At 43.0% G+C, this 26500-nt stretch overlaps 1 protein-coding gene across 2 annotated transcripts in view; it reads right to left on the minus strand.

Annotated features, from left to right (window-relative positions):
• AP3B1 (adaptor related protein complex 3 subunit beta 1) overlaps positions 1-26500 on the minus strand; it is a 588663-nt gene that overhangs the window by 493552 nt on the left and 68611 nt on the right. Inside the window, exon 1 of one of the 2 annotated variants that reach the window (XM_077462588.1) lies at positions 1876-2381. The exons of the other annotated variant lie outside the window; for it this stretch is intronic. Coding sequence (XP_077318714.1) covers positions 1876-2039 — 164 coding nt within the window. The 5' untranslated portion in view covers positions 2040-2381. Of the gene's footprint in view, positions 1-1875; positions 2382-26500 lie in introns of those variants that run through there. 2 annotated transcript variants of the gene reach the window in all.

The following is a 26500-nucleotide window of genomic DNA, read 5'->3' on the forward strand; positions in this document are numbered from 1 at the left end:
ACATACTACTCACATACAAGCAGTATGTCAGAAGAAAACAGGTCAAATTTCTGCCAATAATAATCAGAAGCTCTTGTAGCATGGGCCCCTGTAGCAGGGAGGAAAAGTACACACAATTGGGTGAAATGCAACAGGTGAGAAAAAAAATTCCAAAGGTGTTCACTGTAAACCTAAGAAAGGACAAAGCCTTCTACTTAAGAATAATGACTGGTAAGTTTACTGATCTAAAGAGAATAGTTATGTCACTGACGCCCAGCTATGATTCATTCATGCCTCACCGATCACCAACCCCATCATGTGTGAAGAAAAAAAATCATACAATGAAAACCTTGTATAAAAAAAACATTAAACTACTAAGAGATCCATTATGAAAATCAGGCACGGCAGATGTCACTCTGAAAATGGTGACAAGATACACATACAGCAGCCACAGACATTGCTTTCCCGCTTACAATTTTGTTAGCACAATTCCGGCATGGAAAATCACTTTGTGCATAGGGCAGCCCATTTATTTGAATGGGCTGTCCTATGCACGGATGTCACTCCAAACAGCGATTTTACACCTTCCAGAAGCAATTTTACCCCCCATGTTTTGCAACATGACAAATCACACCACGTTTTGCCACAATTTGGGATTGCAGGCAGAATCATGGCGATTCTGTCCACAATTCCAATTTGACCATATGTGCAAGGGGCCTTAAAGAGAAGCCTCAGTCTACCCCCCAGAAAATTACAAATAATGTAGCTGCCAGCTTTTATTATAAGGACACTTGCCTATCCATGATCCAGTGCTAGATTCTTCAACTGGCTTTGGGTTCAGGCACCGGCATCTTAAAGAGGAAGTAAATCCTGATGAGTTTACTTCCTCTTTCATTCCCTGCAAAGGTAAAGCATAATGGACTACTATGCATCGCACAGTAGTCCATTATGTGTCACTTAACTGTTACAGGAGCCAGCGAAGTCACCGCTGTCCCCTGTAGTCCGGCGCATCCATCTTCTCGGTGGGTCTCCATGCGTCTCGCTGCTCCGCCGCTGTCTTTGGCGAAGCCGCGATGACATCACTCCCGCGCATATACACGGGAGCCGCCACTCGCGGCATATCGCTGTTGACCGCGGCGCGCTCAGTGTGCCACTGTCTACGGCGCATAAGCCGTAGACAGCGGTGCCTGTTTTTTGGCAAATATCTTCTAAACCGTGTAGGTTTAGGAGATATTTCTTGGACCTACAGGTAAGCCTTAATCTAGGCTTACCTGTAGGTCAAAGTTGGTTGTAAGGGTTTACAACCACTTTAAGTAAGGGAAACCGGCAATGAATCGCTCTGCGGTTGGTGAATGGTCAGTTATCTGGGAGCTGTGCTGTGTCCGAGAAAGCTGCAGGAAAGGGGTGGGTGCAAGTTTCCGCTCGGATCACCATCAAAACTAGTTACCAGTTGCCCCCACTCCACCAAACAGTGTCAATCAATAGAACGAGGGGAAGCAAAGAAGTGGAACTTAGCTTTTTGTGTGAAGTTCCGCATTAAAAGGATACAGGCAGCAGACATTGCCTCTCAAATCCATAATACCCCATTCACATGGAAGCCATTTTCTGTTTGAAGCTCCAAGATGCTCAATCAAAATCCCAATTTTCTTGGGCAGATTGGAGCTTTTCTGGCCCCAAAGACTTCAACGGGAATGGCTGAAACACATGCAACATGGGCATTTTATGAGTGGTTTGTGGCTTGTTTTTTGGAAAAAGAACAGTTATCCACCCCTAATGCCCTCCTCTTAGCGCTTTACTAAAATAACACTTTAAGCTTGAATACACATGTAAAACACTTGTAATACACTTCTAAAACACTAGTATATGCTCAATCAGGTGTGAATGCATAATACATACCCATTAATTAACTGGGGGCAGGTCTGCTCAGCACTGTTTAGTCCTATTTCTTCTGCAGTGGGCTCTGGACTCAAAGTAAGCTGAAGGTTATCAGCCACATTAAGTACAGACTTGACAGCAGAGGCTGAGCTGACTTTCCTCATCAAAGACGTTTGATATTCCATGGTGCACTGGTCCAATCACATGTGTAGAACACTGTTGTAAAAGCTTCTGGCTTGATTGTGATAAATCCCTCAGACACAATGAAGGTGGCAGAACAGGATACCAACTCCCGCTAGTAGGCAGCCAGTTTCTTCAAAATTTCAAAAGGTCATTTCCCTTGAAAAAAAAAAAGCTGTGCCGGTGATAACAGAATAAAGTGGCTTGGAGCAACTTGTCATCCAGTATGCATATTTTCAAGGGGCTGCTTGACTAATGAATCTTTCATGCTTATTCATGTTCAGAAAAGGGAAGAATGAAAAACAGAAGTAGCTCTTTTTTCTTTTTGCTCATGGGCAACTTCAGAAGACACAGCCCCACATTTCTTGATCACATGACACGAGCGAGAAAGTGAAATAAAAACCTGCTCCTGTCTCAAGAATGCACAGTAGCCTCTCCACAAGCATGCTACACTGCAGAGGAAATCTTGTTCTACTAGTAGGGTATGTGTATAATTCCTAGCACGGACCATCCCCTAAGGTGTGTCTACTTTTTATAGATCTCATTCACAGCTACATAAAAAGGTTAATGAGTTGCTTGAATCAGTTCCTGCAAGGTAAAGCTAATGTCCTCCTACCTCCATTATAGAATATCCACTACTTTGATGGACTGCTGCATAGATGTTTTGCAGAGACCTGATTAAAACTAATACAAGCATCCAGATACTCAATGTCAACTTCCACAGCCAGCCAAAGGGAAAAAAAATAAAAAAATGCAAAAGTGCTGCAATATGGAGCCATTGCTGACAGAAGCCAGGCATCTCACCGCTGATTCCTAAGAATTATTATTTAAGTAGGCACTAGGGGTCACCCGATTATCGGTGTGGCCGATAGATGCATTTTTTTTATTTTATTTTTTTTAAGAATCCGTATCAGTCACATGCTTACTGATATTGCTTCAAGGGGTTGCAAGTGGGGTGAAGCCTAAATAGGCTTTGTTTGGGTTTTGGATCTAATAACTCAGAAGCGATGTCATGACATCACTTCTGGGTTACTGGCATCCTAAAGGCGCCAGTTTTAAAAATAGAAAGTGTCCAAAAACACCAATCTTGCCATTTTGAATACTTTCAAGTGCAAAAGGAAGGCGTTTGGGGTCTTATAGAACACAGATTCCTCCATAAAAAAAAAAAAAAAAGTACCTGTCACCGCTTATTACTGTCATAAGGGATGTTTACATTGATTGTGACAGTCATAAAAGGGATATAAAAATAAAATAAAAAGAGTGTAGAAAAAAAAAAATAATAAAACTAACCTTTAACCACTGGGCACTTAAACCCCCTTAATAACCAGACCAATTTTCAGCTTTCAGTGTTGTCACATTTTGAATGACAATTACTCAGTCATGCAACGCTGTACCCATTTGAAATTTTTGACCTTTTTTCACACAAATAGAGGTTTCTTTTGGTGGTATTTAATCACCGCTGGGTTTTTTATTTTTTTCGCTATAAAAGAAAAAAGACCAATAAATTCTGTAAAAAAATTAATTTTCTTGGTTTGTTATAAAATTTTGCAAATTAGTAATTTTTCTTCATATATTTTGGCCAAAATGTATACCACTACATATTTTTGGTAAAAATAACCCAGATCGGTGTATATGATTTAGTCTTTGTGAAAGTTATAGAGTCCAAAAGCTATGGTGACAATCTCTGAAAATTGATCACACCTGAAGTACTGATGACCTCATTTCTTGATACTCCAACAAGCCTGTAAAATACAAATACCCCCCAAATGACCCCTTTTTGGAAAGTAGACATTCCAAGGTATTTAGTAAGAGGCATGGTGAGTTTTTTGAAGTTTAAATTTTTCCCACAATTCTTTGCAAATCAAGATTTTCTTTTTTTTTTTCACAAAATTGTTATATTAGCAGGCTATTTCTCACACACAGCATATGTATAGCACAAATTACACCCCAAAACAAATTCTACTACTGCTCCTGAGTATGTTGATACCATGTGTGACTTTTACACAGCGTGGCCACATACAGAGGTCCAACATGCAGGGAGCGCCATCAGGCGTTCTTAATGCATAAATTACGCATGTAATTTCTTGACTACCTCTTACACTTCTGAAGGCCCTGGAGAACCAGGATAATGGAAACGCCCTAAAAATGACCCCATTCTGGAAAGAAAACAATCCAATGTATAATCTATGAGGCATAGAGTCTTTTGAACATGTCATTTTTTGTCTACAAGTTTTTGGAAAATGTGTAAAGAAAATGGAAATTTTTTTTTTTTTTTTTTTTTTTTTTTAACGCAACATTGTCTAATTACACAATATTTCTAACACATAACATGTACATACCAAAAATTACACCCCAAAATAGGATTCTTCTACTCCTCCTGAGTATGGCGATACCACATGTGAGACTTTTCCACAGCGTGGCCACATACAGAGAACCAACATGCAGGGAGCACCATCAGGTGTTCTAGGGACATACGTTTCAAATCTAATCTGACTACCCATTACACATTTGTGAGGCACTGTAGTGGCATGGAAGAGCCGTGGCTGAGGATGGCTGGGTCCGGCTGAGTGAGTATACGGAGTATGCATGGGTGAGCATGGATGGATGTGCAGAGTATGGATGGGTGTGCAGAGTATGGATGTCATTAGACGGAATGATCACGTGTTAAACGGCCGTGATCAGCGGCCGTTCACCGGGTCTAGGTCACGGAAGTTCTCGGGTGCATGCCCCAGGTGGCGCGCAAGAGCGGAATTCTGGGAGGACGCCATAGTACGCCCTCCCAGAGTTAAGCAACCACCCTGTAGCCATCATTCGGCTATGGGCCTGTTGCCAAGTAGTTAAAACTACAGAATATCAGGACCGGATACAGGCTATTGCCTATAGCCAAAAAAAAAAAAAACGGTATCAGCCCTGAAAAAAACTATATTGGTTGACCCCCTACTACGCACTATGTACATCAGTCAATATTGATGAAATACAAATAGATATGAAGAGCCGGAAACGCAAACATCTGTATTCAATTCTTTATTATCTACAAAGCAGTGACCATTAAATCAACTTACGTGTTTCGGCATATGGCCTTAGTCATAGCTATGACTAAGGCCAATTTGCTGAAACAGGTAAATGCTTTTAAGGGTCATCGCTTTGCAGTGAATAAACATTTGAATACAGAGATTATAATTACTGGCTCTTCATATCCATTTGTATTCTACATGAAGTGTTTGGAGGACACTTGCAGCGAGTCGGAGGAAGATTCCTTCAGATTCTCAATATGAACCCCGACATGAGCTCTGCACTTGTCCTTTCATTTCTTTTGCATTTTGTCAATAATATAGACATTTCCAGTATAGGATTACCTACCGACATGAAATCAAAGTCAGGTACAGACAACTTTAGATATATCAGGAGGCGATCTAATGTATTTGGGCTTGACAAGTATCTGCTGTAAATCTGTCTTTGTTCCGATCTTCAAGGACTGGCCAGCAGCATCATAGGACCAGAGAACCTGAACAATTATCGAATAACTAAATAGCCAAAACAGTTATGAAATGGTATGAATTGGCCACAGCCTATTTTTTGTATAAAATGATTTCAAGTGGAATTCCACCCATTAAATCAGACACTCGCCTGCCCCACGGTCCAGCAATGCAGTTGAACGAAGCCCCACCCCTCTCCCCCTCTCTGCGGCACCAGCATTATAACTGTGGGCGCCCGGCTGTGGCTTCACCAGCTTAAGATGCTGGTGCCACACTTTAACGACTTCTGGTGACGTGTCCCAGAAGATTCCGGGGGGGGGGGGGGGGGATTTCTTTCCGATGCCGTGGAGCCCTGGGAGGAAGTGGGAGAGTGGGAGCTGGATGCCTCCAAAAAAAAAAAAAAAGCATGCCAAATATGGCATGTCAGGGGGGGTCACATCACAAAGAGGAAGGTCAATTTTGGGTGGAACTCTGCTTTAATAAATATTGCATAATATAGCAACACTAACTGATACTAAATAATCCTTCAATAACAAACAATATTTAATTGTTAGAAGCACATTTAGTTTAGTCAAAGCCCAAACAATCTACTTCCGTAGAAGGGACTAAAAACCACACAATATAAGACAGCGACAAGTGGGCAGGAGGGAGAGTGCTTCTACTTTGCTTGTCGGTTAAACATGTGACAGGTAAGTAACCAATGAATTTAAAGCATCCTCTGGTCCCATAGGCAGGTACCACTAAAGTGTTCCCCCTCCTTTCATTCTACCCCTTTCCCTGTTCCATCACATGAATATGAACATTTGTGCATGTGAGAGCACCACAAGCTCTTGGTTACAGATACCCATAGACCTAAAAGTGCAGCTATCTATGCATGTACGATTCAAGCACACTATGTGGGAGATTTACTAAAACTCAAGTACGCTAGTGCAGCTGTACATAGTAACCCATCATCTTTTAACTTCAGCTTCTTCAATTAAGCTTTTACAATAAAACCTGGAGGCCTGGTTACTGTACACAACTGCACCAGTTTTAGTAAATCTCCCTCAATATAAATCTTCACCTTTATTCTAGCTTTTGCCCACTGAATATTCTGAATGATAAAATGAAAGCTAATTTATTAAAGGAGTTGAGAACCTTAACTCAATGTTTAACTTTAAGTCCATAGGTTTAGAAAATGCAGTTTGCAAACGGACAGCGAACTGGCTAAAGACTATATTTAGGCAAGCAGATATTAATAATGCATACTCTGACTGGTCCAAGATTATTAGTGGTGTACCCCAAGGTTCAGTGTTGAAACCCTTACTTTTTACCATATTTCTTAATTATATAGAGTTTGGTTTTAAAAGTAGTATTTAGCTTTTTACAGACGACACCAAGCTATGTAGTGGAATAGCTTCCTTGGCAGACCTTAACCAGTCCAGTTTCCTCCTTTATGCAAGAGCAAAATAGGAGGAGGATTTGGGTCCCCTCTCTGCTGAGCTTAGTGCTGCAGAATAGTCAGATCATTTTCACTTTCTCCATCCCACAAAGTAACGCAGCTTTTTAATTTTGCATAGAGTGTATTTTACACCAGAATATTTGTATAAGATAGGCTGCAGGGAGAAGTCACATTACCATGTGGATGGCCACATCAAATACAATTGTATACATTTACTGTGGAGATGCCCAAAGCTTTAGTGTTACTGGCAGGGTGTTATTTCAACTTTAATCAATTTATATGGCATTTCCCTAACCCTTGACCCCATTTTATGTGTCCTGAATTATGTTGATTCCAATACACTGGACTCACAGTTAATTATTGCACTTTTAAGCCATCTTTTTATTGCAAGAAAACCGATTGCTTCATGATGAGTATCCTCTACTCTGTCATCGGTAGATGAGTGGAAATCCAAAGTGAATACAGTATTTATTGGCGTATAACACTCACCTTTTCACCATGAAAATCGGGTGCAAATAGCGTGTGCGTGTTATACGCCAATACAAAAATGTAAGTTTTTTCCTGAAACTTCCCTCTTAAAATGAATGTGCGTGTTATACACCTGTGCGTATTATACGCCGATAAATATGGTAAATATATTTATTTTGTTTGAGAAACATGCGTACCGCTTCCACAATGCTCTACACAATCACAAATTATCAGTCACACAATCAAGTCGTGAAACCGATCCAAGCGCGCTACAAGGACAAATCTCTCTATTTATACAGCTGCTGTTAGAATAATCATAATAAAATAAGTTAAGTGCAGGTACAATCTCAAAATTCCACTAAACACAGTACCTACACATTAACAGCGCTATAAAAATAAAATGAGTACCATACATATACACACTATAGGGAAAACAGAGTCCAAAGAATAGAAAAGTTCATAAAAAGGAGTGTTGTAATCCCAAAGCCCTTAGGTTTGATAGGAGAGTCTTCTCAAAGAATTCACAACACACCATGCATATAAACAACAGCCTCGTGTGCCGTGTGATCCCCACTTTGCCAATGCACTACCTAACAAATAGGTAGTAACAGGTACTCTTAAAAAAAAAAAATGTAAAAAATATATATCGGGATCTATTAGATCCTAGATCTCTCCTCTGCCCTCAAAAGCATCTGACCACACCAAGATCGGGGTGACAATATGCTTTCCCATTGGCGTGGTTTATATACGCCAAAATGCTCATAGTTTACGGTTTCTTAGGCCATAGAGATGATTGGAGCTGTTCGGATCTCCAATCAGCTGGCGGAACCACACTATTGCAGTCCCATTATAAGTCGCTTATCACTGCCATTAGCAGCATATAAAAATAATATATATATATATATATATATATATATATATATATATATATATATATATATATATATATATATATATATATATATATATATATATATATATACATATACATATACACACACACACACATACATATACATATACATACATACATACACACACATCTCCAAAGACATGTAGCAAAATAGGATTGGAGAGGTTGTGTAACAAAGTAAAAAATTGTTTTTATTTTTTGCAGATTTTTTTTTCCCGGTGGTGATCAAATCCACCAAAAGAAAGCTCTATTTGTGTGCAAAAAGAAAAAGTGATTAAGGGGGGATTTAATCACCATGTAGCAACATAAGTTGCCCATATAGTGAACTTAGTGTAGAGCAGGGCTCAACAAAGTCTTTTTGACTGTAAAAATTGCAACTTTTCGAAAATAAAGGAATTACAAAAAAATCCACTTTGATTATACAAACTTGTGAAAAGCGAATTATTTTATACTAATTTTATCTGGGCACAAATGTGTATTTAACCACTTTAAGACCGGACCATTTTGCTGGTAAATGACCAGAGGTCTTTTTACACTTTGGCACTGCGCTGCTTTAACTGGTAATTGCGCGGTCATGCAATGTTGTACCCAAACAAAATTTGCGTCCTTTTCTTCCCACAAATAGAGCTTTCTTTTGATGGTATTTGATTGCCTCTGCGATTTTTATTTTTTGCGATATAAACGTAAAAAGACCGCAAATTTTGAAAAAAAATGATATTTTCTACTTTTTGTTATTAGAAAAATCCAATAAACTCAATTTTAGTCATACATTTAGGCCAAAATGTATTCAGCCACATGTCTTTGGTAAAAAAAAAGTCAATAATTGTATATTTATTGGTTTGCGCAAAAGTTGTCACATCTACAAACTAAGGTACGTTTTCTGGAATTTACGCAGCTTTTAGTTTACGACTGCCTATCTCATTTCTTGAGGTGCTAAAATGGCAGGGCAGTACAAAACCCCCCCAAATGACCCCATTTTGGAAAGTAGACCCCCTAAGGAAATTGATAAGAGGCATGTTGAGCCCATTGAATATTTTATTTTTTTGCCTCAAGCGATTGAATAATGACAAAAAAAAAATTTGTCACTAAATGATATATTGCTCACACATGCTATGGGCGTATGTGAAATGACACCCCAAAATAAATTCTGCTGCTTCTCCTGAGTACGGGGATACCACATGTGGGACTTTTTGGGAGCCTAGCCGCGTACGGGGCCCCGAAAACCAAGCACCGCCTTCAGGCTTTCTAAGGGCGTAAATTTTTGAGTTCACTTCTCACTACCTATTACAGTTTTGAAGGCCATAAAATGCCAAGATGGCACAAAACCCCCACAAATGACCCCATTTTAGAAAGTAGACACCCCAAGCTATTTGCTGAGAGGCATGTTGAGTTCATGGAATATTTTATATTTTGCCACAAGTTGCGGGAAAATTACAAACTTTTTTTTTTTTTTTTTTTTTTTCACAAAGTTGTCACTAAATGATATATTGCTCACACATGCCATGGGCATATGTGAAATGACACCCCAAAATAAATTCTGCTGCTTCTCCTGAGTACGGGGATACCACATATGTGGGACTTTTTGGGAGCCTAGCCGCGTACGGGGCCCCGAAAACCAAGCACCGCCTTCAGGCTTTCTAAGGGCGTAAATATTTGACTTCACTCCTCACTACCTATTACAGTTTTGAAGGCCATAAAATGCCAAGATGGCACAAAACCCCCACAAATGACCCCATTTTAGAAAGTAGACACCCCAAGCTATTTGCTGAGAGGCATGTTGAGTCCATGGAATATTTTATATTTTGCCACAAGTTGCGGGAAAATTACAAACTTTTTTTTTTTTTTTTTTTTTTTCACAAAGTTGTCACTAAATGATATATTGCTCACGCATGCCATGGGCATATGTGAAATGACACCCCAAAATAAATTCTGCTGCTTCTCCTGAGTACGGGGATACCACATATGTGGGACTTTTTGGGAGCCTAGCCGCGTACGGGGCCCCGAAAACCAAGCACCGCCTTCAGGCTTTCTAAGGGCGTTACAGTTTTGAAGGCCATAAAATGCCAAGATGGCACAAACCCCCCCCAAATGACCCCATTTTGGAAAGTAGACACCCCTAAATTTAGGGGTACACTAGTGAGACTAGGTAATAAATGGCGGGTGCCCTGAAACTATAAAAAAATAACTAACCAACCAGCGTCACCTGTAACAGTTATATGGTGATCACTGGTGAAAGGGTTAACTAGGGGGCAATCAGGGGGCTTTATGCGGTAGTATATGGGGGTCCCTGGCGCTATAAAAAGCTGCGGCGAACCTAAATACCTACTTGCCTAACTAGCGTCACCTGTGACACTAATACAGCGATCAGAAAAACGATCGCTTATTAGGCTGGGTTCACACTGGAGCGATGCGGGAACGCCACGAATGCGCGGCGGGTTCCCGCATCGCATGCCTCCCGGCGGCAGTTCACACTGCCCTATGCGAACTGCTGGGAGTGTCAGTGAAATGTTACTGACACCCCCAGATCAGTTCGCATATCGCAGTGCGATCTGAAAACTCGGATCGCATGGTGTGAACACCCATGCGATCCGATTCTGCTGCGGGCCAAAAAAAGGGTCCCGTGCGAATTTGCGGCGGGTGCGGCGGGTGTGGCGGGTGCGGCGAATGGCTGAACTCGAATCGCACAGAGATCGGATGTGATTTGCACTGCAGTGCGGTGCGAATCACATCCGTTCTCAAACCGCTGCAATCTGAACCCAGCCTTAGTGACACTGGCGACGGGGGGTGATCACGGGGTTAAACCTTTATTGGGGGGGGTTAGGGGGGTACCTTAGAACTAAAGGGGGCTAACCCTAACTGCCCTAACAGTTATTAGTCACAAATGACACCCGCCGGGTGATCAGGGGGTTAAACCTTTATTAGGTAATAAATGGCGGGTGCCCTGAAACTATAAAAAAATAACTAACCAACCAGCGTCACCTGTAACAGTTATATGGTGATCACTGGTGAAAGGGTTAACTAGGGGGCAATCAGGGGGCTTTATGCGGTAGTATATGGGGGTCCCTGGCGCTATAAAAAGCTGCGGCGAACCTAAATACCTACCTGCCTAACTAGCGTCACCTGTGACACTAATACGGCGATCAGAAAAATGATCGCTTATTAGGCTGGGTTCACACTGGAGCGATGCGGAAACGCCGCGAATCCGCGGCGGGTTCCCGCATCGCATGCCTCCCGGCGGCAGTTCACACTGCCCTATGCGAACTGCTGGGAGTGTCAGTGAAATGTTACTGACACCCCCAGATCAGTTCGCATATCGCAGTGCGATCTGCAAACTCGGATCGCATGGTGTGAACACCCATGCGATCCGATTCTGCTGCGGGCCAAAAAAAGGGTCCCGTGCGAATTTGCGGCGGGTGCGGCGGGTGTGGCGGGTGCGGCGAATGGCTGAACTCGAATCGCACAGAGATCGGATGTGATTTGCACTGCAGTGCGGTGCGAATCACATTCGTTCTCATAAACCGCTGCAATGTGAACCCAGCCTTAGTGACACTGGCGACGGGGGGTGATCACGGGGTTAAACCTTTATTGGGGGGGTTAGGGGGGTACATTAGAACTAAAGGGGGCTAACTCTAACTGCCCTAACAGTTATTACAGTCACAAATGACACCAATGCAAAAAAAATAAAAAAATTAAAAAAAATGACATTGGTGTCACTGTGACTGGGGGGCAGGGGTAATTGGGGGGGTGATCGGGGGGTAAAGGGGGGGTGTGAGTGTGCCTGGCATGTTCTACTGTGTGTGTAGAGTGTTGGTGCAACTCACCGATCCGCTCTCCTCCGTGTCGGAACGGAAAATACCGACACGGAGGAGAGAATACATCACTTCCTCTCCTGTGTTTACATTACAGGAGAGGAAGTGATGTCACGGGGGATTTCCATTCGTCGAGAGCGATCGCGAGGGGGTGGCCATGAATGAATGGCCGTCCCCTCATCCCTGATCTCTCCCGAACGAATGCCGACCGCCGCAGGCACCGGGGGGGGGCCCGATCGGGCCCCCCACCCGCGGGCAGGCATGGACTTATATATACGCCAATATGCCTGCCCGTGCCATTCTGCCGACGTATATCGTCGTGCGGCGGTCGGCAAGTGGTTAAAGTTAACATGAACAGCTTTTCAAGAGGAAGTAAACCCTGATGAGTTTACTTCCTCTTTTATTCCCTGCAAAGGTAAAGCATAATGGACTACTACTACGTTGACCGCGGCGCGCTCAGTGCGCCTGCTCACCGCTGTCTACGGCGCATGCGCCGTAGACAGCGGTGCCTGTCTTTTGGCAAATATCTCCTAAACCAGGGCTCGACAAACCCCGGGCGCCTGGTCGCATTTGCGCCTAGAATTCGTGTCCTGGCGACTGGGGCAACGCTGCTGGGGTATCCCGTCTCCATTTGGACCCCGAACTCCGCCGCGCAATTGCATCGGGCCGCGCCGGCCAGTAATTGAGGCCGCGGCTTTGCGGCCTTCTAAAATATTTCGGTAGTCTGGCGCCATCTTGTGGTGGATGTAGAAATTACACCCTATTCCAATAATGCTAATTCCTAATGGAGTGAAGCTCCCCTGCCTGTTTTTCACTGCCCGCCCATTTCCTTCCCAAAGTGAAGAGAAGGAAGTGATTGCGGGCGTCATCTGGCGCCTTTTGCCCAACGGTGAGTGTGGTGGCTGGTAAATGGCTTCTCATTATATATTATTAATTAATTTAATTATATATATATATATATATATATATATATATATATATATATATATATATATATAAAAATTTTTGTAAAAAGTAAAAAAAAAAAAATATTTTAATTAAGGAAAAAAAAAGGGGGGGGGGGGCTGCGGCGCTATCTTCCCCTCACTCGTCTGCATGTCAGGCCAGGGACAGGTCCGGATCGCCGTTACCGACCTGGCTCCTAACTTTTTAAGCTGGCTCCTAGATTCCAAGCAAATTTGTCAAGCCCTGTCCTAAACCATGTAGGTTTAGGAGATATTTCTTGGACCTACAGGTAAGCCTTAATCTAGGCTTACCTGTAGGTCAAAGTTGGTTGTAAGGGTTTACAACCACTTTCATGAGACTGGATATCTGGAGTCAATATTACATTTATTGGGTAAACATTTAACTCTAGTAAACCAACCTCACCATGTTCATACAAGATGACAGTATAAAAAAAAAAAAAAAAAAAAAAAAAAGTCATTGACCTTTCTGTAAATATTCAAAGAACCAGTAAAATCTAGGTTAAAAAAATAAATAAAAAAATCAACCAAAGCATATAAAGCATATACTTCCCCCAACGTTTCAATAAAAAAAAAAAAAAAGACTTGTTTGTAGGGACATATGTAATTACAGAAGCAGCTGCCAATACATGATACACCTCCAACTATGACCTAGAGGCAGTTACAGGCTTCTTCTGCTACTCCACTGTTAGCAGCACAAATCACATGGATTTAATAGGCCATGCAAAAGGGTAATTTTTATTTTCCTTTCACCTAAGTCAGATGTGTGAAAGGAGAATTTTAATTGGTTGCTATGGGCTGCTGCACTTTTCCTATAAGGGAATTTATAATACAGTATATTTCAGTAACCACATATTGCGTTATTAGTGTAGATCACATTCACATATTTACATACTAGCTCCATATTTTTTTTTTAATCATATCTTAGAGATTTGTATTAACCACTAGCGAAACTCTGTATTTTAACCTCATGCCGACCAGCCGCCGTCATTTTACTGTGGCAGGTCGGCACAATCCAGCGAACCATCATAGCTATACGTCAGCTCACGGGATCGGGCTAGTGGGCGCACGCACACCTGCTTCACATCGGGGGTGCCAACGCTCGTGGCCGAATGACGCGATGACCACCGGCCACGAGTGATTGCAAGCAAATCCCTGTTCTGTGAGGCATGACGGATCGTGCGTTCCTGTTAGCTAGGAACCACGAGCCGTCACTTCCTCTAGTCAGTCCCCTCCCCCTACAGTTAGAAACACGTAGCAGGTAACACAGTTAATCCCCTAGTGTTAACCCCTTCCCTGCCAGTGAAATTTTTACAGTAGTCCATGCATTTTTTATAGCACTGATCGCTGTATAAATGCCAATGGTCCCAAAAATATGTCAAAAGTGTCCGACACAAGGTCGCAGTCCAAATGAAAATCACAGATCGCTGCCATTACTAGTAAATAATAAAAATGACAAATATATCCCTTATATTTAGACGCTATAAAACTTTTGCGCAAACCAATATACACTTATTACGTTTTTTTTTACCAAAAATAGTGTAGAAAGAATATATATCAGCCTAAACTGAAAAAATTTGCTTTTTAAAAAAAAAAAAATTGGGATATTTATTATAGCAAAAAGTACAAAATAGTGTTTTTTCCAAAACTGACGCGCTTTTGTGTTTATAGTGCAAAAAATATAAAGCGCAGAGGCGATCAAACACCACCAAAAGAAAGCTCTATTTGTGGGGAAAAAAGAATGTACATTTTGTTTTGGTACAGCACCGTACGATCGCGTAATTGTCAGTTAAAGCGATGCAGTAAAGAATCGCAAAAAATTGCTCAGTCATTCAGCAGCCAAATCTTCCGGGGCTGAAGTGGTTAAAGAGGATGTCTGAAAACGAATGCAATGAACACTTTATCAAGTGTTACTAAACATAGGACTCTGCATTCTCCATATCTGGTCACCCACAGTACAGTAAATATAAACTATTGCTAAATAACTATTCTCAGCAGTATATAGCAGTCTTGTGACTTCTATCAGTGTCTGGTTAAAGCTTGCAGGAAAAGTTCATTCTCCTTTGACTGTCCTATGAGGCTGCATGAATCCTGACCCTCTGTCTGGGCAGTGCCGATTGACCTTAAGCTTTACTGCACATACAGACTGATTTTACTGTTGTGGGTTTAGGAACACTTTAATCTACAAAGTGCCTAAACAGTTTTCTAACAGCATTTATTCTCATAGTTTTATAACGAATTTGGCAGGTAGCTTGTTCAAACTTGCTGCATGCACGATTTTTGGTTTGTTGTGCTATATTCAAATAGACTGCTTCAACACAGCAACCCTAAACATGTGAACCAACAATTATATGTTTAACACACTTCAGTGGACAGGGCTGGTGTAAGCAGGCACTTAAATGGATTCCCTAACCAACAATGTCTGAGATAAAGGCTAAGTAGTTACAACTTCTGCCTTGTAGCTTTGGGGTCCTCAAATCAAATAGCAGCCAGGATGCCATCTGCATTGAATATGCTGGTCAGTACTGTGCCTGCCTGGGTTTCCCCTGGGTACCCCGGTTTCGTCTCACACTCCAAAGATATGCTGGTAGGTTAACCGCTTCCCTACAGACCAGATTATATGTACGTCTTGGTAGGGAAGCGGTTATACCAGATCATGGTTGAGGCAACAACCATGATACTGGAATAATTTTTTTAAGCTGGCAATTCGCTTTACAGTAAAAGTAATCCGAGCGGCTAAGCGGATTACATTTACATGCAGAAGCCCCCTTTACGCCAGTGCTGTTACTAGGCTTCCCATGTGATCAAGAACCCCACAATCCGATTCTTCCGCCGGGTTATCCCAGAGGAGAAGGGGGGGGGGGGGATTAATCCAGTATCACCCAATATAAACAAGGTATCTTCAGTGTACAGGATCCAACCCCCTCGGTGGCCCGCTGTGAGTTCAGGGAAAGATATATTTTGTAGGTAAAGGTCAAGTTCTTCCTGGGTGTAGGAGGTTCCAGGGCAGTAAAAGATTTATAGAAACTAACCAATTCCTGCATAATCAATTTAGGTGAGCATACTAAAAAGGACTATCCCGGGACATTATTGTACCTATGGCAGGGGATCTTTGGTGAGTTTACAATCCTCGCCAAAAGGCAACCGGTTTTCTTACCCTCCTTAAAAAAAAAAAAAAAAAAAAACGCCCGTCTAGAAAAGAAAGTCTTCTACTCTGCCGAGGAGAGTAAATGCTTATAGGCAGATTGAGCAGCCTGCCACGACTCCTTAGCAGAGCTGGAGGGATCTGTAATGTATTGTTGTTCAAGCACCTGCCCGGGAGGGTCGTCAGTGATGATGTGGAAACAAAACGCATTGAGGCTGCGCATTTGTCCGCTCTGACATCACTTCTGGTACACCTTTTTTCAATCTCTGGTGTATTGGAACACATGCCGAGAGCTCTAGGAATGGTGCGTATCCCTGTTTAGCCATATATGCTAGTGCTAGCCTATTAGCAACCACAAATCTAAGTGCATCACTTGGCATTTTGGCTTCAAGTTACTATAGGCTGTATTGTGCTTTGTGATGAACCTTGCTTTCTGGAGCTCCCGTCTTTTTATGAGTCTTAGGATACACCAGCTGATGGTGCCAAGTTACAAGGATCTTCCCTCCTGTTATCCTTACCCTTCAAGGAAATGATTTCCATACAAGATACATTTTTTTAGTTATCTGGTGAGCTTGTTATTCTCCTGCATGAGTGAGGGTGGAGCACAGATAACTAAGACAAAATGTAAAACACCAATTTTTCTACATTAATAACTTCCTTTTCTTTTGGTGTGTGGACTTAAGGATTTTTTATGTTTATGCATTCACCTAAATATGGTGATTTAAAATCAATTGCGTGCTACAGAAGTATGTTTATGCATATTCACCTGAATTAGCGCTGACATTTTTATAATATTTTTCAATTTGTTTATGGGGCGATTTAGTCACTTAGCTTTTTCCTTTATCACGTATGTTATCACACATTACTTTTAGTTTTACGCCATTACTTATCAATTACACTTGGTACAATACGTAAAGCACTGTATATAAATATCTTGCATAAATAAAAATAAGTCAAACAAGGAGTGCAACTTTCTGTGAGAAGGAACAGTAAAGCACAACCATTGTATGGCAGGAAGTAGCGCCTGTGTAGAAAAAGGAAATACGGCCATTCCAAAGCTTTAGCACACTGATAAGATTTACACCATTTGGATCTAAAAATTATACTTTAAGAAATATACATCCCTTTAATTAATAAATAAGCCTGTCTGGCTCAGATAAGACTTTGTGAGAACTACTTGAATTAGGTTTTCTCCCTCTGTTCTGAGTTTTTGGGGCCATTTCACAATATTATACTTCCAGCTTCATGCTCACACAGGAGTGGAGCCAGACAGAAGGAGAGGATAATTCCAAGCTGCCAGAGGATGCCAAGCTGCCCTAGATAATTAGAGGGTGGGACCTGAGTGGCCAGAGCATCACAGCCCCCAAGCCATATACATGTACACCGCAAGGTACATGCAGCAGATTGTCGTTGTCATATCAATCTGCTACAAGTATCTTGTAGGGGTGCTGAAATTAATCACTGCACCGATGCATCGCGATTCGGGTGTCCCCGATGCGGCATCGATGCATGCAACAGTAGAAATCGATTGCCATGATGTCATTGCCCCGCCCTCCCAGCAGAGCGCTCCCGAGCGTATCCCCTGTTGCGTAAAATTCTTTCCGGCTCACTTCCAACTCTCCTCACGTCAGCGGAGAATTTTCAGCCCTGCCCGCTGACTGTCACTATCAAATCAGAAGAGGCGGGCAGGGCTGAGAATTTCCTGCTGACATCAGGAGAGACGTGAGCCTTGAGAGCAGAGAGGCAGACCAGGCATGGGCAGTTACAAAAGAGGTGCCTATGCTCAGTCAGATAAGGGTTGTTGCTATCCCTTTTAATAGAGATCAGTCCCGTACTACTAGTCTGCCCACAGTTCACTAGGTTAGCAGGCTGGGACTCCCGAGCAATGTCAGGACACAGTACGGAGGGACTAATGAAGGAACTTGAGGTACCCATTGGCAGAGGAGCTGCTGCCTACTACTCAGCCAATGGGTGCACAGGGCGGCCTGTCCATCACATTCTTTGTACTGTGATCTTCCTGGCTTCCTCTGCTGGGCTCTGCAATAGATGATGTCATCAGTCAGAGCCAGGCAGAGAAGTGAGCAGAGGAAGTTTTCTTTTGCGAAATGTCTGAGCTATCACTGCACTGGCATCCCCAGCATCCCTTTAGATGAGAAAAAGCAACAGTCAAGAAAAGTGAGAGGGGGATGATTCTTCTACATAATTTCATATGGATCAAGCAGCCAGATAAGGAGCACCAGTGACCCACTGACTGGCAGTGCCTCCAAACTGCCCCATTGGGCACCAGGACCCCCCATCTCCCCTCACTAAGCACTTTAGCCTCATATCTCTCCCCACTAAGCCCCAGAAACCCTCCCATCTCCCTTCACTAAGCACCAGGACACCACCCATCTTTCCCCACTAAGCGCCAGGACCTCCCTAATTGAGCACCAGTGATCCCCTTTGTCCTCCTTGAAAACAATGTGGATATTTGTTATAGCAAAAAGTAAAAAAAATTGTGTTTTTTTTCCAAGTGTTTCTTTTTTTTTGTTTGTTTATAGTGCAAAAAATAAAACACAGATGATCAAATACCACCAAAAGAAAGCTCTATTTGTGGGGGGGGACATCAAAAAGGATGTCAATTTTGTTTGGGTACAACGCCGCACGACTGCGCAATTGGCAGTTAAAGTAACAGTGCCAAATTGCAAAAAAATGGCCTGGTCAAATCAGCAGCCAAATCTTCCAGGGCTGAAGTGGTTAAGGGAGTGAGGTTATTTTTAATTCAAAGTTCCAGTAAATCTCTTCATTAAAAGTCAGCAGCTACAAAAAAAAGTATCTTTTAATAAAAAGTCACTCACCAGTCCCACAATCCAGCGACGTGGCCACCCAAACTCCATTCTCTCCCCCGCCAATACTACTGTGGGCATCCGGCTGTGACAGCTTGCAGCTTCACAGCAGGTGAGCATGTCTCACTGCGCTGTCCTGAATGGCCACGCAATCTTTTGGGACCTGTGATGTGTCCCAGAAGATTGCAGGGTGGAAGGGCCGCCTAGGCGGCCCAAGCAGAAATGGGAGTTCGTCGGTAATCGTGATGCATCATGAAATCGAATCGTTGACCAGATAATCGTAAATGAATCGTGAGACCAGTGAAGATGCGCACCTCTAGTATCTTGTGATGTATACAGCTTGGGGGCTATGACACTCTGGCCACTCAGCCCCTAATAATCTGGGGGGGGGGGGGTACCTAACCAAAAACGGTGTATCATTCTGTATATATAAAATGAAGGTTTGGTCATTTATCCATTTGGCTCTGATGAAGGTGGTTCTCCTTTGAAACGCGTCAGCCACTGCTGTCTGGTCTTCCCATACCGATTGATTGTAGCAAACCTGGAAGTGATCCTCTGTGCTGTTTATGTCATGAGTATAACATTTGTTGCTTTTCATCTCTTTATAAATGTGCTAGGTCAGTGCGCCTCACTTTGCGATCACACCTAGCATCAAAGACATATTTTCCCTCCAGGTCCAGATGAAGGTGCAGGAGCAGAAGAGAACAAAGCTTTGTAAATCAGAACGCTTACTCCTCAGGAGTAGGAGAAATAGGTGGCATGGTAGTAAGCGCCTTCCCAGGGTTTCTTTAAGTGGAGTTAAACTGATTTGTTAAAAGTTCAATTATTGTTATGCCCATCCTGAATGTGCTAATAGCAATAATTTTTTGTTCTTTTAAAAATACCTTTTTTTTCCCCCACCTTAACTGCGGCACTTCTGACTGTGGCCGTCTAGGTAATATAGTCACTAGGCAATTCACATGGACTCCTGGGATATCATCACCTATCCCAGGAGTCCATGGGAATTGCCTAGTGATGAAATCTCGTGTTATTTTGTTCAGGGATGTCCTCTTGACAGGCTGCTATAGCAAAGGGATGGGACCTTTTGCCGACACCACCATTGCTATAGCAACCTGTCAGGAAGAACAAGTGCTATGCAGTGGCATTCCTGTGCAGACATGAGAGCAGGAGTTGCATTGCTGGGTAGCCAGCTACACCGAATCCCGGCAATACAATAGGGCTTCAGATGCCCACAGCAGAGATGGACCCTGCCTGCTTCCACGATCTGGTCAGTTTTCAATCAAACTAAAACAAGGAGGAGAAGATTAATGACAGCATCTAATGGTGCTCTAGAACTGAACACAATTACGTTAGTGTATTTAAAAATAAAAAATAAAAAATTGGGGGACTGGAACTCCCGTGCAGTGGCTGAGCTTCTTGTTCCACTTGGTGATTGTCTGACTGGATCCTGATCGGACGCCCCTGAATTCTCATCGACCATGTGGAGAGGCATAGCATGATCGCTCTCAACTCGAGCAGATTGATCGGCAACTTGGGTTCTTCCGTCGACCAGAGGCCCTGAGCATCCGTTGTAATCACGGTCCACTTCAGAGGCAGGAACGATTTCCCGGAGTCTGACTGACTGGCTCACCTGGATCTGAAGATCTAGGGACAACTGAGATTTGTCCCATTGCGCCAAAATCTCCTTCTGCAGGACTCTGGGGTGGAACTGGGCATAAGGTACTGCCTCGAAGGAGGCTACCATGAGACCCAGGACTCGCATGCACAAGCGGAGCGACGACCACTTGCGGTTCATAAGCAGTTTTACTGTGGATCTGAGTGAGTCTGCAGTCTGTCTGAAGGGAGAAACACTCCAGCTCCCATGGAGTCCAGCAGCAAGCCCAGGTACTCCAGACGCTGGGTCGGTACAATCACCGACTTCTTTAGGTTCAAAAGCCAACCAAATTCTTTCAGGGCGGTGATCGCCACATCCTCCTCTAATTCTGAGGTGGAAGATGCCCTCAGGAGGAGATCGTCTAGGTATCCCATGATCATGATCCCACAGCAACGCCAAAACTGGAGCCAATACCTTAGTAAAGACTCAGGGGGCTGATGCCAGACCAAAAGGAAGAGCCACAAACTGGTAGTGGGATTCCCGGACTGCAAACCGCAGAAATTTTTGATGCCGAAGGTATACAAGTATGTGCAGGTACGCATCCTGGATGTCTAAGGACGCCAGGGAGTCCCCTTGATCGAGTGCAGGGACTACTGAGCGAACAAACGGATTCCATTCTGAACCTCTGCACTTTTACAAAGTGATCGAGGGCTTTTAGGTCTCAAGATTGCCCCCTTCCGTCTTGGGAACTACAAACAGATTTGAGTAGAATCCCTGGAAACGTTCCGACTACGGAACCGGTACAACCACCCCGCGATTCAGCAGGTCCCTTACTGCCCCCAAGAGGGCCTCCCGGCGAGCCGGGGATACGGGTATGCTGGAGGGGAAGAATCTGTTTGGTGGCCAAGAGAGAAACTATCTTGTAGCCTGTGGAAATCAGATCGCAGACCCATTGGTTGGATAACTGAGGACCATCAGGCTGAAAACTCCCGAAGGCGACCCCCCCACCCGAGACATGGGGGGCAAACCTTCATGCGGTAGCACTTTTATTTGCATACGTGGTCGTCCTGTCAGGCTGTGGACGTTTTGTCGACGCTCCGGGCGGACCAAAAAGCCGTTTGAGCGGGAAAAGAGGGCCCTTGCCTACGGCATGGCTCCTTAGCCTTCCTGGCCTGTGGGAGTAAGGTACTCTTAGCAGACCAGTCAGCAGAACAGCATTTTAGGCAAATCAGGGCCTCAGCACCACAGCTGACACTGAAGCCCTAGATAACAGAGGGAGAGTATCCAGGACCACGTCACAGACGTACTTAAGGCCTTGCACTAGTTGGTCTGCTAGTTCCACGCAGACAGAAGCCTGTTGCTCTCCCAATTCATGGTGCAAACGTTTAGCCCACTCAGTCAGTGTCTGTGACACAAGTGCGGATGCCAATACTGGTCGCACGGTTGACCCCACAACCATAAACAAGGAACAGGCCACTGCCTCGGCCTTCCTGTCCGTGGGATCCTTGAATGCAGGAGTCCCCTCAACTGGGATCGTGGTTACTTTATTTAATCTGGATACTGGGGGGTCCATGAACGTAGGAGCCGACCACTTTTTTGAGAAGGCTCTCCTCAAAAGGGTAACACACGGCCATGTATTTGGGGTTCGAAAAGGTCCATTACGGGCAACCCCATTCCTTGTAAATGAACTTATCAAAATAAGTCAGATACAGGAACACCCTAGGTGAAGGTGCTGGCTTGCGGGACCCAAAAGGGACCGGTACACCAGCAGAGGGATTAAAGGAGCTGCAGGAATATCTGGCATGTACTGTGTGCAGGGGATCTTGCTGAGAGTGTACATGTGACAACAATTTTCCATATTCTTTATATGTCCAGATAAACTTTGCAAAAACATATCTGAAGTCTCCCAAAATCATCTGGGGAAAATGTGTTCTGGTCAGATGAAACCAAGGTTGAACTTTTAGGCAATATTTCGAAAAAATGTTTTGTGCACATTACCAAAAGAAAACCATACCCACCGTGAAGGGTGGTGGTGGCAGCATTGTGCTGATTTTCCTTCAGCTGGAATAGGGGCCTTATTCAAGGTAGAGGAAATTATGAACAGTGCCAAATAACAGTCAATATTGGCACAAAATCTTGACAAGAGATGCCCTTGCAGTCTGACAGATTTGAAGTGTATTTGCAAAGAGGGCAAATATCAAGATGTGATATCAAGATGTGCCATGCTGATGGACTCATAGCCAAAAAGACTGAGTACTGTAATAAATTCAAAAGTTGCTTGAATAAAGGGTTATTTTAAGGGTATGCACACTTATGCAACTATATTATTTTAGTTTACCTTCCCTCCAACTAAGATTTCAGTTTGGTGTTCAAATGAGTTGTACAGTATATAACATAAAAAATAAAAAAAAAGTGAAAAACGTTCTGAAAGGATTGATACCAGGGGTGTGTAGATGTTTTAGAGCCAGAGTGTGTGTGTATAATATATATATATATATATATATATATATATATATATATATATATATATATATATATATATATATATATATATATATATATATATATATATATATATATATATATATATATATCACACACACACACATTATATATATATATATATATATATATATATATATATATATATACACACATACATATATATATAACACACACACACACACACACACACACACCTCCAATTTTTTTGCCATGCTAGAAAATAAACAAATATATTATTAAAAAAGGGGGGAGTGGTAACATAAATCATGCTGGCTCTATGCATCTTAATTCCTTCAGAAAACTAAGTATTTTCAGTATAGTAAACCCTCTTCTAGTTTACTCCGTCTCAGCTCAGCATAGTTCAAAGGAGCCAGCACAAAAATATTCCACTCACATGACCTGACTGCCATCTACTGGGATTGCATATTATTTTATTCGATACTCTTTGTAATGCTTTTCTATTTCCAGCTTTACAGAGAATGCCAACTATGTAAATATAAAGCTCACTGTGAGGCACCTACATGGGTTGTCACCTGCCTCTGCTGAATTACAATGAGAAGGTGTGTTTAAGATTTAAGTTCCAAGGATCGCTTTTTTTTTTTTTTTAATATTACAAAAGGATTACACTCTCAGCAAGATCCCCTGCACATCTTCCTCTACTTGCCTCTTTTAAAGCGGTTCTGCACCTAAAAAAAAAAAAAAAAATATTAAAAGCCAGCAGCTACTAATATTGCAGCTGCTGACTTAATAAAATCACACTTACCTGTCCCAGGGTCCAGCGATGTCGGCGGCAGATGATGAGCGATCGCTCGTCTCGCTGCTGCCCCCGCCACCATCCTCTGTTAGGGAATTGGGAAGTGAAGCATTACAGCTTCACTGCCCAGTTCCCTACTGGGCATGCGCGAGTCGCGCTGCACGTCTCTTATGGTCCCCCGCTGTGTCTCTGGAAAACTGTGTGTTTCCCAGAACACAACGGGGGGGGGGGGGGCGTCTGCGGCGGTCTGCCCGGAAGTGGGTGCAGATACCTGGATTATCCAGGTAACTGCACCCCCCTCCCCCCTGAAAGGTGCCGATTGTGGCACCGGAGGGGGGGGGGAGGGCTCAGATTAGCGGAACTTCCCCTTTAGGGTGAAGAACCGCTTTAACCACTTGCTTACTGGGCACTTATAACCCCTTCCTGCCCAGGCTAATTTTCTCACACTTTGAATGACAATTACTCGTCATGCAACACTGTACCCATATGAAATTTTTATCAGCACAGGGTTTTTTTTATGCTGTAAAATGAAAAACATTCCAGTTTTTCTACCTTTGTTTTGCAGTTGGGAGGTGCAGGGCACATATATAGCTGTGCTGGGCTTTGAATGAAGACTAGCACAGGACAAGGGAGATGGAAGTGCTCTGGGGTTTCAGCTCACAGTCTACAATGATACATAATACAGGCAACCACACTAAAGCCCCATACAGACTATCTGCAGATTTTTTTGTCTTCAGATTTACCAAAACCATATAATATGAGATCAAACCTTAACAGTTTCAATGTGTATGCAATCAGGCAGGCCCTTGCACTACATGGTTTTGGTAAATCTGAAGACAAAATCTGCAGAAAATCTAACAGTGTGTATGGGGCCTAAGTCTCCGTTTGCAATAGTATGACTTGTCATGCAACTTAGTAGACAAGTCACAGCCCATTGATTTTTAATGGTACCCATTTCCATCTATGCAACTTTGAAAAGGTACCTGCACTACTTTGATGCGACTTTGATCCAGAGAGTGTAAAGTTGGATCAAAGCTGCACTCCGCTGTATCAAAGTCACACTCGAGCCTTAGCCTACATTTCCACTAGTGCGACTCCAAAGCTGTGCGATTTAGACTGAGTGCAGCTTTGAGTACACTCTGGATTAAAGTCTCATCAAAAGTTCCATAAAAGTAGTGCAGACACCTTTTCAAAGTCGCATAAATGGGAATGTTTACCATTGAGATTAATGGGCTGTGACTTGTCATGCGACATTATGTGTCCAAAGTCATATGACAATTTTCACGAGTGGAAAATGAGCCTTAACCACTTCCCGATCGGTGCACACCGATGTACGTCGGCAGAATGGCACGGACAGGCAAATGGGCATACAGGTACGTCCCTTTAAATTTGCCGCCGTGCCATCGTGTGTGCCGCCGGCAGAGCGCGGCGGATAGCGGGTCCCGCGGACTCGATCGCCGTGGGGATACCCAGGATCGTCTCACGGGGAGGAAGAACGGGGAGATGCTAATCTAAACAAGCATCTCCCCGTTCTGCCTAGTGACAGTGTCACTGATCTCTGCTCCCTGTGATCGGAGCAGAGATCAGTGACATGTCACACACAGCCATGCCCCCCCCCACAGTTCGCACGCCCCAAGGCACATTTAACCCCTACACTGCCACCTAGTGGTTAACCCCCTGCACTGCCATTAACACAGGAATCAGTGCATTTGTATAGCACTGATTGGTGTATAAATTACAACGGTCCCAAAAATGTCCGATGTGTCCGCCATAATGACGCAGTCACAATTTAAAAAAATAAATAAATAAATGTATAAATCTTAGATCGCTGTCATTACTAAAAAAAAAATAATAATTAATAAAAATGCCATAGAACTATCCCCTATTTTGTAAACGCTATAACTTTTGCGCAAACCAAATCAAACGCTTATTGCGATTTTTTACGTATCGGCCTAAACCAGAGGGACATCAAATTTTTTGTTAAACATTTTTTGGGGATATTATAGCAAAATGTAAAAAATCGTTTTTTCAAAATTGTTGCTTTTTTTGTTTATAGTGCAAAAAAATAGGGATTTTTTTGTACTCACCGTAAAATCCTTTTCTCTGTAATTCACCGACCGACACAGCTCCTCTCTGTAACTAAATGGGTTTTATAGCCTGCCATTAGGAGAAATACAGAGAAAAGTATTTTACGGCGACTACAAAAAAATCCTATTTTCTCTTATATTCACCGACCGACAGCTCCTCTCTGTAACTAAATGGGACGTCCCCAAGCAGTGCCAAACGAGGGGTGGGAAAAACAGCATTAAAACTTCATCCACCATGGCAAGTGTGAACTAGTGAAACTAAACCCACAAAAAAAACAGCAGTGTGTGGAAACTCCACCATAAAACCGGGCATCCTCAACAGGAGTGATCCCCCAAACCGCAACATTGTGGAAGTAATGCAACAGTGCATTAACGAAACAGTACTGTGTTTATCGAAAAACCAGGAAAACTCAATAGCAACTACACGGCCGCCTGCAAAACTTTGCAGGCAAAACAGGCATCAGCCGATGCACTGATGTGATGTCTA

The sequence above is a fragment of the Lithobates pipiens genome, unplaced genomic scaffold (genome assembly GCF_037356315.1).
Source record: "Lithobates pipiens isolate NorthernLeopardFrog02 unplaced genomic scaffold, aLitPip1_a1.2 Scaffold_3, whole genome shotgun sequence".
NCBI classification, from domain to species: Eukaryota; Metazoa; Chordata; class Amphibia; order Anura; family Ranidae; genus Lithobates; species Lithobates pipiens.